Below are 18,227 nucleotides of genomic sequence, written 5' to 3' on the forward strand. Positions count from 1 at the left end.
TCGAACACAGATCCCTGGTGTGTGAGGCAGCAAGTCCACCAGCTGTGCCACTATATTTTATTTTCCAACACAAATAAAATTATACGTTGATAACTTTGGTTACTAAAAAAAAGAAACTATCCATTTTCAGTCTTAAATCTCTAAGTGATGCTATGTCCCCCTTTACAGCTACTGTATGTTTTAATTCAGTTCAAGACTATGGGACAGTACATTAGCCATAGAGTTCCTGCCTAAAATTGCCAGAGACCCAGAATTGATCCCGAATATCAGTGCTGTCTGAATGGAGTTTGCTCCTTTTGCCTTTGATAGCATGGGGTTTCTCCGGGTGCTCTTGCTTCCTTCAACATTCCAAAGGTATGCAGGAACCTTTTTCAGACCCAACCCAAAACGTAATATTTTCCTTTTGTCCAGAGATTCTGTCTGACCTGTTGAGTTACTCCAGCTTTTTGAGTCTATCGTCAGTTTAAACCAGCATCTGCAGTTCTTTCCTACACACACAATACTATACGATAGAACTTTATTAATCCCAGGAGGGAAATTGTGTGTGTGTGTGTGTGTGTATAGTTATATATTCATATATAAATATACACTGTTTTGTTTTCTCATTGATAACATTGTTTACAGAGTACTATGTTTACATATTCTGCAAGTAAGGGTTTAATCGGGACATGAGAGAAGAAAACACTCTTGACTTACATCGCTAATGTGTGGGATAGAACTAGTGTACGGGTAATCGGTGGTCGGCGTGCACTCGGTGGGCCGAAGGTCCTGTTTCCACGCTGTATGTTTAAATTGAACTAAAACATTAATACCAGAGGGCATCTACCCGAAACGTCACCTAATTTCTTCTATCCAGAGATGCTGGCTGCTCCATGGAGTTCCGCTGCACAATTACAGCACGGAATAGTCTTCACCCTACTATAGGTACCCAAACAGAAGCAGTTACCAGGGAGTTACTCCAGCTCCCGCGAGTGATTCTGTGTTTGTTTTCAGCAGTCGCAGCGAGTGGACAGAAATGGCAGCCAGCTCTCCCACCATGCAAAGGGAGGGAGAAAGTGGCCGACGCCGACCAGTTGCAGTGGCAGTGCGCATGTGCAGGGCGGCACATGCGCACAACCACTGCCGATGATGTGCTGGCCAAAGATCCTAGCTATAGGATCTTTGGTGCTGGTCGTGGTTGTGCGCATGTGTAAAGCGGCCGGCCCTGCCGGCGGACGAGGAGCGGGCGGAGACCCGAGACATGGACACGGATAGCGGTCGGAGACGGAGAGTGACAGAGAGAGAGAGCGAGAGAGAGAGAAAGATAGAGAGGGGGCCCGCTCAGAATTAAACGATAGGTGCTTGCCAAGCCGGGCAAAATGGCATGGCTTTTAGGTTGCCCGGCGGGACTGTGGATTGCCATTGGCAACCGGACAACCGCTAATTTCGAGTCCTGTGACCGTATTGAATGCAGAGCTATCATCTATGAAGAGCATCCTCACGTACGTGCCCTGTCTATCCAGATGAGTCAGGACAGTGTGAAGAGCCAGAGAGATGGCATCCTCTGTTGATCTATTTGCCCTGTATGCAAATTGATGAGAGTCAGTGAGGCAGGGATACTGGATGTGATGTGGGAGAGGACCAGCCTTTCGAAGCACTTCATGGGTATTGGCGTTAGGGCAACCGGGTGGTAGTCATTCAGGTTGGTGACTTTAAACTTTTTCGGCACCGGCACTATGGTAGCTGTTTTCAGGCACTTGGGGACCGTTGCCAGAGATAGAGACAGGTTAAACATTCTCGTGAATTCCTCCGCCAGCTGTACAGCACAGTCCTTTAGTACCCTTCCCTGGACTCCATCCAGGCCTGCAGCCTTGCGTGGATTGATCCTACGCAGAGCGCACTGTACCTCCTGAGTGCTCAGTGATAAGGCCTGTCCCTCCGCCATGGCCGGGGTTATTCCACTCCTCCTGGTGGTGTTGCCAGTTTCGAAGCGGGCAAAGAAGGTGTTTAAGCTTGTTGGCCAGTGTGATATCACTGTGGGGGCAGGCGGGGCTGCTCTTGTAGTCAGTGATGTCCCTGACACCCTGCCACATGCTTCTGGTGTCCGCGGTTGTGAAGTGGTGTTGAAGTGGTCTTTCACCCTTTGCCTGTGGATGTCTTTGGCCTTTTTTATACCTTTGTTCAGGTTCGACCTGGCAGCACTGTAGGCAGAAGTGTCCCTGGATTTAAAGGCATTATTGCGTGCCCTTAGCAGATTCTGAACCTCCTTGTTCATCCAGGGTTTCCGATTTGGAAACATCTTTATTTGCTTGTCCACTGTGACAGTCTCCACACAGCAGTTGATGTAGGAGAGCACAGTAGATGTGTACTCCTCCAAGCCTACCTCTGTACCACTGGTAGCCTGTTGTGCAAACAGGCCCTAGTCGGTGCGATCAAAGCAGTCCTGGAGTTGTAGGGTGGCGTCCTCGGGCCATATTTTGACCGTCTTTATTGCAGGTTTGGTCTTGCGGATGAGGGGTTTATATGCAGGCAGTAGAAACAGTGAGAGGTGATCAGATTGTCCCAGGGATGGGCAGGGGAGAGCTCTGTATGCGTCCTTGATGTTTGTGTACACTTCATCCAACGTGTTTGAGCCCCTGGTAGGGCACTGCACATGCTGGTGGAATTTGCGGAGTGCAGCTCTTAGGTCGACCTGATTAAAGTCCCCTGCAACAATTAAGGCACCGTCGGGGTGAGCATCCTGCTGCTTACTGATGGCCGAGTGCAGCTGTGCTAGCGCTAGATTAGCATTAGCCTGTGGTGGGATGTATATGGCCATGATGATAGCCACAGTAAACTCCCGAGGCAGGTAAAACGGCCTACATTTAATCACTAGGTATTCCAGGTCTGGGGAACAGTAGATCTCTACTGTAGTGTGGTTGGTGCACCAGTCATTGTTGATGTAGATACAGAGCCCGCCACCCTTGCTCTTGTCCTTTGTTCTATCAGCCCCATCAAGAACCAGCGCGCTGAGCCAGGTCTCTGTGAAGATCAGCACACAGCAGTCTTTCAGGGATCGCTGGGTGTTGATCCAGAGCCTTACCTCATCCAACTTGTTGGTGAGTGACCGGACATTCGCGAGAAAGACGCTTGAGACCGATGGATGAAGGGATTACAAGTAACATTAGCAAATTTGCAGATGACCCAAAGCTGGGTGGTAGTGTGAACTGTGAGGAGGATGCTATGAGAATGCAGGATGACTTGGACAGGTTGGGTGATTGAGCAGATGCATGGCAGATGCAATTTAAGTGGATAAATGTGAGGTTATCCACTTTGGTAGCAAAAACAGGAAGGAAGATTATTATCTAAATAGTGTCAAGTTGGGAAAAGGGGAAGTACAATGGGATCTGGGGGGGGGGTCCTTGTTCATAAGTAAATTAAAGTAAGCATGAAGGTACAGCAGGCAGTGAAGAAAGTGAATGGCATGTTGGCCTTCATAACAAGAGGAGTTGAGTTTAGGAGCAAAGAGGTCCTTCTGCAGTTGTACAGGGCCCTAGTGAGACCACACCTGGAGTTTTGTGTAGTTTTGGTCTCCAAATTTGAGGAAGGACATTCTTGCTATTGAGAGAGTGCTGCGTAGGTTCACAAGGTTAATTCCCGGGGTGGCGGAACTGTCATATGCTGAGAGAATGGAGCAACTGGGCTTGTATACTCTGGAATTTAGGATGAGAGGGGAACTTATTGAAACATATTAGATTATTAAGGGTTTGGACACGCTAGAGGCAGGAAACATTGTTCCCGATGTTGGGGGAGTCCAGAACCAGGGGCCACAGTTTAAGAATAAGGGGTAAGCCATTTAGAACGGAGATGAGGAGACACTTTTTCACACGGAGAGTTGTGAGTCTGTGGAATTCTCTGCCTCAGAGGACGGTGGAGGCCGCTTCTTTGGATACTTTCAAGAGAGAGCTAGATAGGGCTCTTGAAGGTAGCGAAGTCAGGGGATATGGGGAGAAGGCAGGAACTGATTGTGCATGATCAGCCATCACATTGAATGGCGGTGCTGGCTTGACGGGCCCAATGGCCTACTCCTGCACCTATTGTCTATTGATTCCTTTCCAATCCATGTACCTGTCCAAATACACTTCATGGATGAATAATGTTTACCACATAGTTGGCTGTCAAAGATCAAACACAACCCAGAATCCAACTCCAGAACTCTTGTCAGATTGCTGTTCTCATGCAACCGTCTGCATCAACCGTCTGCGTCCATTTTGAGGAGGGAAAATTCCCTGACAACTGCAACGTGTGCAATGTGCACTTCCATTTGCAACTCCTACAATAAAGCAGTCTGTGTCGACACCAGCCTAGTCCAATAAAATATTCAATCTTGGGATAGTAATGATTGTAGGTCACGTGGAACTATCTCCTCTTGCCATTCCATGTGATTCCAGTTGCTAAATCCACCATTGTGAACCTCAGCAATGGGCAGAAAAGGTTCACAGGACCAGCACTTAAACAAGGTGCCATGGAGAGCAAGGGTATTCTGCAGGGAATGACTCGCCTTCCAAATCTACACACACTCTCTCCACCATCTATCTGCAAAGGACGAATCAAGAGTGTGACAAAATACTCCTGCCTGGGTCAACCTGGGGTGGTGGAGTCAAATACGTTATGGCTTTTAAGAGGAATTTGGATAGGCACATGGATGTGCCGGGTATGGATGCGGTATGGATGTAGGCAGATGAGATGAGATGAGTTTATCTTGGCATCATGTTCAGCATAGACATTGTGGGCCCATGGGCCTGTTCCAATGATGTTCTATGTACTTGAGAACACTCCAGAACAAGGGAGCCTGCTTGACTGATACCCAATTCATCACCCTAAACATGCACTCTGCCCAAGCCATGCACCATATTGCCTATTTAGGTTTTAGAGATAGTGTGGAAACAGGCCATTCGGCCCACCCACTGACCAGCGATCCCCGCACAATAACACTATCCTACACTTGGGACAAATTACATTTATACCAAGTCAATTATCCTACAAACCTGTATTGTACGTCTTTGGTGTGTGGGAAGAAAGCGAAGATATCGGAGAAAACCCACGCAGTCACAGTACAATCTCCGTACAGACAGCACCCGTAGACGGGATCATACCCGCGTCTCTGGTGCTGAAAGCGCTGTAAGGCAGCAACTCCACCGCTGCATCACCGTTGTCAACAAAATGCACTGCAGCAACTCAGGTCATAGAAACATAGAAAATAGGTGCAGGAGGCCATTCCTCACATTTATCTACATTATACTGCATCTGCCATGCAGCTGCCCACTCACTCAACCAGTCCAAGTCACCCTGCAACCTCCTAGCATCCTCTTCGCAGTTCACACTGCCACCCAGCTTTGTCATCTGCAAATTTGCTAGTGTTACTTTAGGTCACTTCCAGGGAAAAGTCTAGCAGGCTTAAGGGAAGGCACCACAAACCAGTTTACTTCCAATTCTCACTTTCTACCGAGAATACATTAGGATGGATTGACAGAATTTTACTTAGAAGTTAGGTTTGAATTACAAGGAGGGATTAAAAAAAATTGATTGCATTCGCTGGAATTGGGTGGGGAATTGGGCGAATTGTTTGAAATTTCAAAATTGACAGGGCATACAAAGACTATTTTAAAATTCATTCAAGTGATGTAGGTTTTGTAGGCTGAGCCAGCATTTAAACGCCCATCATCTAATTGCTCTTGAAAAAGTGCTGATGAGCTCAGCTGCCTTCTTGAACCACTACAGAGCTCAAGGTGTGTGCACAATGCACAATACTGTCAGAGTGACTTCGACCGAGCCATGGTGAAGGAACAGCAAGAACACCAAGTCAGGAGGTCGTGCAGCTTGGAGGGCAACATCCAGGTGGTGGTGCTCCCATGTTTTTGATAGCTCTTGTCGTTCTAGTTGGCCGAGGTTGCGAGTTTCGCTTCCACTACCTAAGTAGTCTCGGTGAGTCTTATAGATTGTCCAAACTGATGCGACTGTGCGTCTGTGGTAGAGTGAGTGAATGGTTGTGGATGGGGTGCCAATCAAATGGGAGCTTTGCCCTGTGTGATGTCAAGCTTTTTGAATGTTATTGAAGCTGTACTCAACCAGGCAAGTGAAGACTGTTCCAGTACACTCCTGACTTGAGACTTGTATGTAGTGGGCCGGCTTTAGGAAGTTAGGCGAGTGCAGGATCCTGGTGATGGCAATTGTTGCTACGTCAGATCTTATTTTTTGAATCTGGGATCAATATATTTTGGTTAACTAAAAAATAACAGTGGCACAACAGTCAATGTTGTCGCCACACAGATTCAGTGATCGATATTCAATCCTGATCCTCAGTGCTGTCTGTGTGGACTTTGCACATTCTTCCTATAACTGCACAAGTTTCCTCTGGATGCTCTGGTTTCCTCCCACATCACATGCTGGGGGATCAACTGGTTACTGCAGGTTGCCCAATTAAGAGAGAGTGTGTGCATGTGCAAGTAAGTGAGCATGTATGAACACGAGAGGGAGAAAGCATGCACGAGTGAGAGAGCCCGTACGTGCGCGAGTATTGAGAAAAAATAAATTACGGGAAAATTAGTTGGGGAATGGGAATGATCTGATAGCAGCTTCGATGGGCCGAATTACTTACGTTATGACATAAAAATAAAATAAATGTATGTCAGGGGATATGATGCCATGATAGGCACAATGAGTTCAAGCATGATTTGAATAAACGGTGGAACAGGCAAGAGGTGCTGAATGGCCTTCTCCCCACCAGTGAAAACATCCTCTCCACATCCACTCCACCCAGGCCTTTCACTATTCGATAAGTTTCAATGAGGTCCCCTCAATTTTATTCCTTTGTTTCTCCATCACACACAGAAGTATATTTGGCACAGAATGCAACTGTTCAAGTCACCAATTTGTCTGTGGCAATTTGCGCCACCGGTAACAAATTCTAGCTGTGTCAATATTCCCCATCATCCTGGAATGAGTAAAAGGAAATGCGACTGGCCACAAAGTTGAAAAGATTTCCAGGTGGGAAAATGGCAAAACTTCCCAAAAGTAGATGGCGTGACTACTACTTCAACCAACCAACAAGCCTGCTTTGGCAGTAAAATAGAATATTTAAGTTTACACTTGGCATCACACCAGGAGAACGGACATGTCAATAAAAATAAATTCTCATATGAACAAGTATAAGGTGGTTCATTTTTGGCAAGGAGGAAAATAAGATTCACAGATAGAAATTTACATTTGCAATGTCAGTTATTAGGGACTGTAAAGAGCAAAAATATGTGTTAATTACGAGAGGGTCCAGAGGAGGTTTAGGAAAATGATCCCTGGTTAACATATGATGAGCATTTGATGGCACAGGGCCTGTACATGCTGGAGTTTAGAAGGATGAGGCCTCATTGAAACTTACCGAATAGTGAAAGGCTTCGGCAGAGTGGGTGTGAAGAGGATGTTTTCACTAGTGGGGAGAGGCTAGAACCAGAGGCTATAGCCTCAGAATAAAAGAACGTACCTTTAGAAAGGAGATGAGGAATTTATTTAGTCAGTGTGCGAATGTGTGGAATGTATTGCTACAGACGGCTGTGAGGGCCAAGTCAATGGGTATTATTAAGGCAGAGATTGGCAGATTCTTGATTAGTAAAGGGCCTGTCCCACCAGCATGCGATTGCATGCGTCCAGCGCGACCAAACGTGGTGGCTTGGGGCGTACGGCCTCGTGGGGCCGGTCCCACTTCCAACTGTGGAGCCGACTGGAGTTGTGCGGGGCTGGTCCCGACATCATACTTACCAATCAGCTGGGCATGAGCGGGCCGACTGAATTTGGACATCACGTGGCGTTGGGCGGTTAAGTCATCACGCAACGGCACCCCGGGCGGTGACGTCATCGCACAAGGCCATGCACTAGGCGTACGGCGTCAATACGCTGCGTACGGCGTCGAGACGCTGCATACGGCCTCAAGGCGGTTGCGGGCCGACAGGCCGTTGCTGAGCAGAATTTTTGGACAGTGTCAGTTTTTCGGCTCCGACGATCAAAGTGGGACCGGCCCTGCGAGGCCGTACGGCTCAAGCGACCACGTTAGGTCGCGCTCGCCGCATGCTGGTGGGACAGGCCCTTAAGGGTGTCAGTAACCGTGCAGCACAAGTGACCGCAACACATCACCCAATGCTCAATGCTTTCTGTGCTTCCATCAAAAGGAAGAACAACTTTGTGCCATCACGTTCCCCCACAGCCTCCTATGATCTCAATCTCAGAGGCTAACGTCAGAAGAACCTTCAAGGGTGAACTCTCAAAGCATCCAGCCCTGATGACCAACAACAATCTGGCTCTCAACATTAGCAAGACCAAGAGGTTGCTTGATTATTGTCTGCATGAAGGCAAAGTGAGGGAACATGCAGACACTAGCAGTACAGCAGTGGAGGGAGTCAACGGCTTCAGATACTCAACACTGATGATGTGTCCTGGGCTTAGCACATTGATGCAACCACAAAGAAAGCTCACCAACACTTTCAGAAGAGGCTGCTGAAGTACCTGTCCGCGTTCTCAAATCTTGGGCGGACCAACAGGGTTTTTGCGGATTTCTTCAACCTCTCACTACTAGAGTGGGAGGCGGTGCTGAATTTTAACATCGGGAGCCTGGGATCTATCGCAGAGATCGCCAGTGGTGGAACTCCGTCCAGCATTGGCTTCAGAAGCTGCGGTCTCCAGTAAGGAAGCGGCCGTTCCTGGCATCCCAAGCCGCTGAGAGGGTTCTCCCGCCGCCGGAGCACCATCACCCGGTGAGAGGCCCTGAAACATCGGGCCTCAATAGCGGCGACTGTGGAGGCCTGACCGCGGGGTGGACAGTGAGGGTGGGGACTGGACTTTGTGCCTTCGCCCGCAGTTGTGGGGGTATGTTTTTATGCTAAATTTCTTCTTCAATGTTATGTTGTATTTTTATTAGTGTGCTGCAAGGACACCTGAATTTCCCCTAAGAAGGGGATTAATAAAGTATTTATTATTATTATTATTAAAGGACATCCATTGTACTGGTGCCCAAAAAGAGCAATGTGACGTGCCTCAATGGCTACTGACCAGTGGCATGCACATCGACCGTGATGAAGTACTTCGAGAAGATGATTATGTTACAAATCAACTCCTGCCTGAGAAATGATCCGGACCCATTTCAATTCGCCTACCGTCACAACACATGAACAGCAGTCACAACCTTGATGGTTCCCCACTCTGTGCTGAACCACTTGGACAACGGGAACGTGCACGTTACGCAGTTGTTCATCAACTACAGCTTGGAATTCAACACCATCATCTCATCCAAACTCATCATTAAACTCAGGGATAGACACAAAATGCTGGAGTAACTCAGCGGGACAGGCAGCATTTAAACCAGCATCTGCAGTTCCTTTCTACAAAATTAAACTCGGGGAATGCGCTCTCTGCTCCTCTCTCCATAATTAGATACCCGACTTCGTCATTAGCAGACCTTAATCAATATGGATTGGCGCCTAATCCTCCCTGAACCATCAACATATCAGATCCTCAAGGCTGCAGGCTCAGTCCCTCACTCTACTCTATCTATACCCAGGAGTGTCAAGCTAGACAACTCCAGTGCCCTCTTTAAATTCACCAACGGGTAAGCAGAATTCAGAGTATGAGAGATAGATCAATAATCGGGTTGAGCTGTACCAGAACAACAATCTTGCCCTCGACATTAGCAAGACCAAGAAGTTGATTGATTATTGGCTGCATGAAGGCAAAGCGAGGGAACATGCACCTGTTTTCACTGGCGGTACAGCAGTGGAGGGAATCAACAGCTTCAGATTATTGGGTGTACACAACACTGATGATGCATCCTGGACTTAGCACAATGATGCAATCACAAAGAAAGCTCACCAACAGTTTCAGAAGTTTGAGGAGATTTGACATGTCATTGAATGCTCTAACTTCGACGGGTATGTGGTGGAGAGCAAACTGACTTGTTGCATCAAGGCCTGGCTCAGCAATTCAAACGCTCAAAAACAAAGCAGGCTGCAGTAAGTGGCAGAATTTTCCAGATCCATCACAGCTGCTGATCAGTCAAATAACAAAGAGATTGATGGGAAGCACTGCCTCAAGAAAGCAATAGCATCAAAGACCCACCCGACACTGGTCATGCTCCCTTCTCGCTGCTTACATCGGAAAAGCGGTACATGAACCCGAGAACGGTGTCATCTCCAGGTTCAAGAAGAGCTTCTTCCCATCAAATGTCAAGTTCTGGAACCAATGTGCATAAGCCTACCTCAGCAATGAACCACTCAGACTTTGCACTACTACAGTTGCTCTATGAATCTGTTTTTTTTAAATCCACTATTATAGTCTAGTTTACTATATTATTATTGCTGTCGCATCTAATGTGCATGCAAAGCTGCAGCAAGTAAGTCTCATTATTCAGGTTATCTAATGCACATGACAAAATAAATCCTGTTGATCTTGAACGAAAACACGCGCGCACACCCACCCACTCACTTACTTACAGACTCACTCACAGACTCACTCACACACATACATACTCACACACACCCTCCACCACAAACACACACCCTCCACCACACAAACACACACACACACCAGGAATACTCCGAGTCCAGTTGTGCAATCTACAGATGACCTCCTGGACCACATTCAGCCAATTAATTACACCCAAGTGGAATTCCAGAGAGGCACTTTGCTATTTATCTAACGTTAGAGCAGAGTGTTTCAGCAAAGCAAGCGTGTCTGTTGAAAACAATTCGATCACTAGGAGATTTTTAAGAACAACGGTAATCTTAGAATGGGTTAATTACAATTTGTGTACAACAATATGTAATTTTCGTATTGAAGTCTGAATATTTCAGCCTTCATAGAGGGTTACCTACCGCTATTCTTGTCATCCCTCAGGCTGGTTGCAGAATCCATGTGGAGCAGTGCCTCAGCCGCCTCAATGGTCTTATCTGTGCAATGGACATGACTGCTGTGGACAGAGGCTTCCACTGTGAGAACAAAGCAACAGAACATGTAAGCCAAAATATCAACAACTGCACACAACGTATTATTTGAAAGCAAATTAGATTATAAATCAAACACATAACTTGCACTTTTGGCGGTCGCCAGAATGACAACTGAGTTTTCAAATGTATTTTTATTCAGAAAATATCTTCCCAGTTCACAGGCTCTCACAACACTGAACTGTGGCGCGAAAGCAAAACGGCGCGAAAACAAGCAGCCCCTCCCGAGTCTCGTGACCACGGCTTCATGCCCCCCCCCCCCCTCAGAATCCGTGGTACGGAAAACGCACGGGTAACCGGAACGCATAGTTCGAGCATAACGGTAGGGGCCCGGCAAGACAGAACCGGAGTGACGCGAAAAACGCGAATGAGGGACGGGCGTAACAGGGGAACGGAGAAACATAACCGGGGGTAACAGGTGCAGAGGGCGGCAAAATGGCCGGCGGACGTCCCCTACGCCGCGGAGTGGCCACTTCCACCGGGCTATCCTCGCTGGCTTAAGGCGGCTCGCGGAGACAAACTCCTCCTTGCCACCCATGTCCAACGTAAATGTCGAGGTACCAGTCCTCAGCACCCTGTACGGACCTTCGTACACCCGCTGTAACGGCAAGCGGTGAGCATCCCTACGAAGGAAAACATAAGCACAATCCCGTAACATAGTAGGCACATGCACCACAGACGAACCATGCTGGGAAGTGGGAACCGGGACCAAAGCGCGCGCCCGCTCGAGAAGGTCAGCTATCACCGCCGAAGCCGGGATCTCCTGATCTCGGGGGAAGGGCATAAAATCCCCAGGTACTCGCAAAACCGAGCCGTAAACCTGCTCGGCTGAGGAGGCATTGAGGTCCTCCTTAGGCGTGGTTGTGATGCCCAGGATGACCCAGGGCAACTGGTCGACCCAATCGTTCGGTGAGCCGAACTTTCAACGCCGACTTGAGGTGCCTGTGGAAACGCTCAACCAAACCGTTGGACTCTGGGTGATACGCGGTGGTCTGGTGCAGTTTCGCGTCATACAGCTGCGCCATACCACTCAAGCTCAAGTGAGTTTATTGTCTGTTTAGGACAATGAAATTCTTGCTTTGCTTCAGCACACAGAACATAGTAAGCATTTACTACAAAACAGATAAGTGTGTCCATATAACCATATAACAATTACAGCACGGAAACAGGCCATCTCGACCCTTCTAGTCCGTGATGAACACGTATTCTCCCCTAGTCCCATACACCTGCGTTCAGACCATAACCCTCCATACCTTTCCCGTCCATATAACTATCCAATTTATTTTTAAATGATAAAAACGAACCTGCCTCCACCACCTTCACTGGAAGCTCATTCCACACAGCCACCACTCTCTGAGTAAAGAAGTTCCCCCTCATGTTACCCCTAAACTGCTGTCCCTTAATTCTCAAGTCATGTCCCCTTGTTTGAATCTTCCCTACTCTCAGTGGGAAAAGCTTATCCACATCAACTCTGTCTATCCCTTTCATCATTTTAAAGACCTCTATCAAGTCCCCCCTTAACCTTCTGCGCTCCAAAGAATAAAGCCCTAACTTGTTCAACCTTTCTCTGTAACTTAGTTGCTAAAACCCAGGCAACATTCTAGTAAATCTCCTCTGTACTCTCTCTATTTTGTTGACATCCTTCCTATAACTAGGCGACCAAAATTGTACACCATACTCCAAAATTGGCCTCACCAATTCCTTGTACAATTTTAACATTACATCCCAACTTTTATACTCAATGCTCTGATTTATAAAGGCCAGCACACCAAAAGCTTTCTTTACCACCCTATCTACATGAGATTCCACTTTCAGGGAACTGTGCACAGTTATTCCCAGATCCCCCTGTTCACCTGCATTCTTCAATTCCCTACCATTTACCATGTACGTCCTATTTTGCTTTGTCCTGCCAAGATGTAGCATCTCACACTTATCAGCATTAAACTCCATCTGCCATCTTTCAGCCCACTCTTCCAACTGGCATAAATCTCTCTGTAGACTTTGAAAATCTTACTTCATTATCCACAACCCCACCTATCTTAGTATCATCTGCATGCTTACTAATCCAATTTACCACACCATCATCCAGATCATTGATGTACATGACAAACAACAGTGGACCCAACACAGATCCCTGTGGCACCCCACTAGTCACTGGCCTCCAACCTGACAAACAACCATCCACCATTACTCTCTGGCATCTCCCATTCAGCCACTGTTGAATCCATCTTGCTGCTCCTCCATTAATCCCCAACCATTGACCCTTCTTAACCAACCTTCCATGAGGAACCTTGTCAAAGGCCTTACTGAAGTCCATATATACAACATCCACTGCTTTACCCTCATCAATTTCCCGAGTAACCTCTTCAAAAAATTCAAGAAGATTAGTCAAACATGACCTTCCAGGCACAAATCCATGTTGACTGTTCCTAATTAGACCCTGTTTATCCAGATGCTTATATATATTATCTCTAAGTATCCTTTCCATTAATTTGCCCACCACTGACGTCAAACTAACAGGTCTATAATTGCTAGGTTTACTCTTAGACCCCTTTTTAAACAATGGAACAACATGCGCAGTACGCCAATCCTCCAGCACTATTCCCGTTTCTAATGACATTTGAAATATTTCTGTCATAGCCCCTGCTATTTCTACACTAACTTCCCTCAATGTCCTAGGGAATATCCTGTCCGGACCTGGAGACTTATCCACTTTTATATTTCTCAAAAGTGTCAGTACTTCCTCTTCTTTGATCCTCATAGTTTCCATAGCTATGAGGATCAAAGAAGAGGAGGTACTGACACTTTTGAGAAATATATACCATAATATAAATATATACACACATGAATAAATAAACTAATAAAGTGCAAATAACAGATAATGGGTTATTAATAATCAGAGTTTTGTACGAGCCAGGTTTAATAGCCTGATGGCTGTGGGGAAGTAGCCATTCCTGAACCTGGTTGTTGCAGTCTTCAGGCTCCTGTACCTTCTACCTGAAGGCAGCAGGGAGATGAGTGTGACCAGGATGGTGTGGGTCTTTGATGATACTACCAGCCTTTTTGAGACAGCGACTGCGATAAATCCCCTCGATGGAAGGAAGGTCAAAGCCGATGATGGACTGGGCAGTGTTTACTACTGTTTGTAGTCTTTTCCTCTCCAGGGCGCTCAAATTGCCGAACCAACCCACGATGCAACTGGTCAGCATGCTCTCTACTGTGCACCTGTAGAGGTTAAAGAGAGTCCTCCTTGACAAACCGACTCTCCGTAATCTTCTCAGGAAGTACAGGGAAGACGTGAACTGGGCCCCTCGATCAGTAGTGATATCGGAAGGAACCCCGAAACAAGCGATCCAATGTGAGACAATGGCCTTGTTGCCTCGCAGACCAGGGGTCGGACACCTCGGTCAAAGCGAACGCGAGTGGCTTGTGGTTCGTGAAATGCGCGACCTCTAGGAAGTAACGGAAATGGCGGATCGCTAGGAAGAGCGCGAGGAGTTCCCGATCGAAAGCGCTATACTTAACTTCGGGGGCTCGCAGCTGCCTGCTGAAAAATGCCAGCGGCTACCTACTCATTGTTCGAGGACGGCAGCTACCGCGACGTCGGATGCATTTACGGTAAGGGCAGTTTGGGCTGACGCCCTAGGGTATTCCAGCATAGTGGCATTGGCCAATTCTGTCTTAGCCCCCTCGAACGCCTTCTCCGCCTCCTTGGACCTGATCAGGTCCTTAGGCTTACCGGCCAGACATTGGAATAACGACCGCATGATGGCGGCTGCTGACTGGACGAATTGGTGGTAAAAATTAATCATTCTGATAGCTCCTGTAGGCCCTTTACAGATAGAGGCATCGGGATGCGACGGATAGCGTCGTCGACCTTCTCGGGCAGCCGTGGCAGATAATGCTGTGACCCAAAAAGGAAATGGAAAGCAATCCGAACTGGCACTGATCACCAACCCGTGTTCACGCAGCCGTTCGAAAAGCAGGCGGAGGTGCCTGACGTGCTCTGCCTGCAAGCTGCTGGCCACCAGAATATCATCGAGGTAGATGAATATGAACGGCAAACCCCGACCGACCTGATCCATTAACCTTTGGAACGCCTGAGCAGCATTCGTCAGGCCAAAAGGCATTCTTAGCCATTCGAAAAGGCCGAAAGGGGTGATGGTGGCCGTATTAGGGACATTGTCGGGATGGACCGGAATTTGATTATACCCGCGAATAAGGTCGACCTTCGAGATGAGCCGAGAAATCCTGGGTGTTCGGGGCATGGGTACCAATCTGCTGTGGTTACCGCGTTTAAATGCCTGTAATCACCGCAAGATCTCCAACCCCCGGACGCTTTGGGTACCATGTGCAGTGGGGAAGCCCAAGGGCTATCCGACCGCCGGACATTCCCCATGTCCTCCATAAGCTGGAACTCGTCTCGTGCGATGTGCAGTTTATCGGGTGCGAGGCGGCGTGCGCCGGCAGGTACCGGTTGGCCCTCAGTGGGAACTTGGTGGAACCGGGCGTGAGCAACCCAGGGAAATCGGCGAGCAGGGCTGCGAAAGGTTGCTGGATCTCAGCTACCTCGTCGAGTTGCTGTAAGGGCGTGGACAGATTATGCGGCTTGACAGGGCACAGGTCCGACACAGGGACCATGCTTCCACCTCGCATATCGACTAACAGGGAGAACGCGCGCAAGAAATCGGCCCCCAGGATCGGTTGGGCGACGTCTGCAACGGTGAACTTCCACCTATACGGGCGTGAGTCGAAATTTAAGTCCAGGGTCCGCGTACCGTAAGGTTGAATGTCGCTCCCGTTAACAGCCGAGAGGACGGGTCGTACCTTACCGATGCGAGTATCTCGGGCGCTTGGAGGCAGGATGCTGGCAATGGCACCAGGAAACGGTGGCCAGAATGGCGATCACGGACGTAGAGGCGTTCGTTTAGGCCGATCGCGTTCGCCTCTATGGACGATCGGCCGAGGCATTTCCCTGAAATGAGCAGGGGCTCCGGCATCTTCGGGCTTCGGGTCCGTGGCGCTGATGGTAGTGGCACCAACGACGTTCGCTGTAGACCACTGGAAGCGGCAATGTTTCTTCGGCGCTGGGCAGGGCTTCTTCTTCCTCCGATGTCGTCTTGGTTCGGCGAGCCGGCGAGCATCAGGCGAACTTCGTCAGGCATCTGCTCCAGGAACGTCTGTTCGAAGAGCAAACATGGGCGGTGCCCATCCATCGGGGCCAACATCTTCGCCATGGATGGCCGCCGATCGCTGACACTGTCCATGTGTAGTATCTTCGCCGCCCTGTCTCTGTGGCAGCAGGGCCTTCAGCCCTTCGTACTTGGCGATGGTCGGCGGGTCCCTGATGTAAGGCAACAGCCTCGAGGCACTGTCTTGTGGTAAAGCTCCCACCACATGGAAGTACATGGTATCGTCTGCTATGATACGATGGAGTTGAAACTGTGCCTCAACGTGGGCAAACCACACCTGAGGTTGATAGGGCCAAAACAATGACAATTTGAAGCCCGGTGAGCCCTGCCGCGTGCCAGCCGATTCTGCGGGAACGTAGTCCTCCTGCATGATCTGCTTGTCTAACGACGGCTAGACAGGTCGGGGTCACCAATTTGGCGGTCGCAAGAATGACAACTGAGTTTTCAAACGTATTTTTATTCAGAAAATATCTTCTCAGTTCACAGGCTCTCACAACAATTCTGGCCACAACGGTGGTCAGCAATGAACTGCCGCGCGAAAGCAAAACCGGGCGTAAACAAGCAGTCCCTCCCGAGTCACGTGACCACGGCTTCCAAACGCCGGGTTTGATACCTGCGTGCGCCAGCAGGCGCAGCTACACACTCCAATTTTGTTAATGGCTTAGTTTCTCAATGTCTACCTTTTGTTTTTAAAATCAAACTACTATCCTCCAAAATTCACTTTCCTTCCTATCACTTTCGACACCTTCAGCTGCAAATCGCTGCACACTTGCCATTAACCTTGTTGTGATATGGTCCTGCTGTACAACACTATTTAGAGGGGCATCATAATGCAACTCAAACGGATCTGGAAGGAAATTGGACATCTTGGTACGAAGCATAATAATCTAAACTGGCAACATTATTTTTTTTAAACTTTTATTTTGATGGAGAACAAGGGGGTATGCTGCAAAATATTAGTTATCACATATTACAAGTTAAACACAAAGACTCTAGCATAGCGTCCAATAAGCAGATTAGAAACTCGTCCAAACAAGCTCCTTCCCCATTTCAGACCTTTAGGAACACTCGGAAATTAAATAATGCCAAACAAGTGTAAACGACAGAGAGAAAGGGAAGCTCATGTTTAAACCTCAATTGTCAATGCTCATTTGTCAAGCTGCACAATGGCTGAAGAGGTTGAAGGAAGGTTATAAAGTGAGATTTGTGCACTGCGTGGAAGCATGCAAGTTGTAGAACGGCTTCTTCTCAACAGTGGATGGCAGAAGCAGAGAAGTGATAATCTCTGCAGCACTGTCGTTAAATCCAATGGGAGGCAAAATTGAAAGAACGCCAGTGAAATGTGAACAGGCAAAGGAGAGAAAATACCGTCTCCTTCGAACCAAAGTTATTAACCTTAAGTTAGTTCCCTAGTCAAAACAAAGCAATTACAAGAACGTAAATGTAGAATTGCAATGCAAATAACAAATGTACAAAGAGTGACATTATGATGCAAGAAATCTATAATATAACTAGACCAAGTGCAGACCCGTTGGGTCTGTTACCCCAACGTACTCATGTCTGAGTACGGTTGGGGGAGACAGCCAACCTGGGGGTAGCGACAGCGGCCGGGCCTCCGGCACAAAGACTGGTCCTGTTGCTCAGAAGGGTAAGGAAAAGAAGAGGAGGACAATATTAATAGGGAACTCTAGTCAGGGGGTCGAATAGGCGATTCTGTGGACGCAGTCAGGAGACCCGGATGGTAGTTTGCCTCCCTGGTGCCAGGGTCCGGGATGTGTCTGAACGTGTCCAAGATATCCTGAAATGGGAGGGAGAGGAGCCTGAGGTCGTGGTACATATAGGTACCAACGACATCGGTAGAAAAAGAGAAGAGGTCCTGAAAGGAGAATTTAGGGAGTTAGGAAGAGAGTTAAGGAGAAGGACCACAAAGGTAACAATCTCAGGATTACTGCCTGTGCCACACGACAGTGAGAGTAGGAATGGAGCGAGGTGGAGGATAAATGTGTGGCTGAGGGACTGGTGCAGTGGGCATGGA

At 48.0% G+C, this 18,227-nt stretch overlaps 1 protein-coding gene across 2 annotated transcripts in view; it reads right to left on the reverse strand.

The window, feature by feature from the left end:
- The window catches only part of LOC129701937 (ETS-related transcription factor Elf-2-like), a 145,234-nt gene that overhangs the window by 97,109 nt on the left and 29,898 nt on the right, over window positions 1-18,227 (reverse strand). For both annotated transcript variants that reach the window (XM_055643391.1, XM_055643385.1), the window contains exon 2: window positions 10,872-10,985. In XM_055643391.1, coding sequence (XP_055499366.1) covers window positions 10,872-10,985 — 114 coding nt within the window. The remainder of the gene's footprint in view (window positions 1-10,871; window positions 10,986-18,227) is intronic.

This window comes from Leucoraja erinacea, chromosome 1, assembly GCF_028641065.1.
Source record: "Leucoraja erinacea ecotype New England chromosome 1, Leri_hhj_1, whole genome shotgun sequence".
Classification (NCBI taxonomy): Eukaryota; Metazoa; Chordata; class Chondrichthyes; order Rajiformes; family Rajidae; genus Leucoraja; species Leucoraja erinaceus.